At 63.8% G+C, this 718-nt stretch overlaps 1 protein-coding gene across 1 annotated transcript in view; it reads right to left on the minus strand.

Moving 5' to 3' along the window:
* Positions 1 to 718, minus strand: part of PLEKHA2 (pleckstrin homology domain containing, family A (phosphoinositide binding specific) member 2) — a 13,894-nt gene that overhangs the window by 12,394 nt on the left and 782 nt on the right. Inside the window, exon 2 of the mRNA XM_010155015.1 lies at positions 327 to 383. Within this exon, the coding sequence (XP_010153317.1) occupies positions 327 to 383 (57 nt within the window). The remainder of the gene's footprint in view (positions 1 to 326; positions 384 to 718) is intronic.

Genomic DNA, 718 nt, shown 5'->3' on the forward strand with positions numbered 1-718 from the left:
AGCTCATGGCAGAAGGACAGTGGCAGAGCCACTTCCTTCCTTCCTCCCTCCTGGCAGAGCAATTCCTCTTCCTCCCATGCCCCGACCTCACAGCCCGTCCCGTACGAGCCCGGGGGGTGAAGGCACTGGGATGGGCCATGCTGCGGGGATGCTCCCCCCCTCCCACAGACCCACTCAGGACCCCGTCCCTGGGAGAACAGCATGGTCTCAGGCAGGACCTCGTCTCCGGTGCTGCCAGGTTGAGCCATCACCTCTCCTGGGAAGGCTGCACAGATAACGGGACAACAGGGAGCATTCGCCATCCGTCTGGCCCACCGCAACATTACCTTGGAGATGTAGGTCAGCTGCAGCGATCCGACGGCACCCGCACCGACAGCCAGGTTCTGCAAAACATTAAATGAGCAACGGGGGTTAAGTGACAGGGAGAACGCAAAAAGAGATGAGCCAGGCTGGCATTTGGTGCCACCGGGGTCAGGCAGCAAAAGCAACAGCCTTGAGTGCTTCCTTCCTCCATGCACCTGGTTCACCTCGCACCCTACGAGCAGCTGGGACCGGCCACGCTGTGCTGCACCCCAGCGCGGGTCCTGCTCATCGCCCTGTGCAGCGGGGCCTCAGCTGCGAGCTGGGCTCCAACTCCCACCTCGTGCGGCCTCGAGAGCAGGGCTTTGTGCTAACACCGGCCCAGGGGCTGCAGGCAGGCGGCGCGGGGGGTCGCACC

This window comes from Eurypyga helias, unplaced genomic scaffold (assembly GCF_000690775.1).
Source record: "Eurypyga helias isolate BGI_N326 unplaced genomic scaffold, ASM69077v1 scaffold37840, whole genome shotgun sequence".
Taxonomy (NCBI): Eukaryota; Metazoa; Chordata; class Aves; order Eurypygiformes; family Eurypygidae; genus Eurypyga; species Eurypyga helias.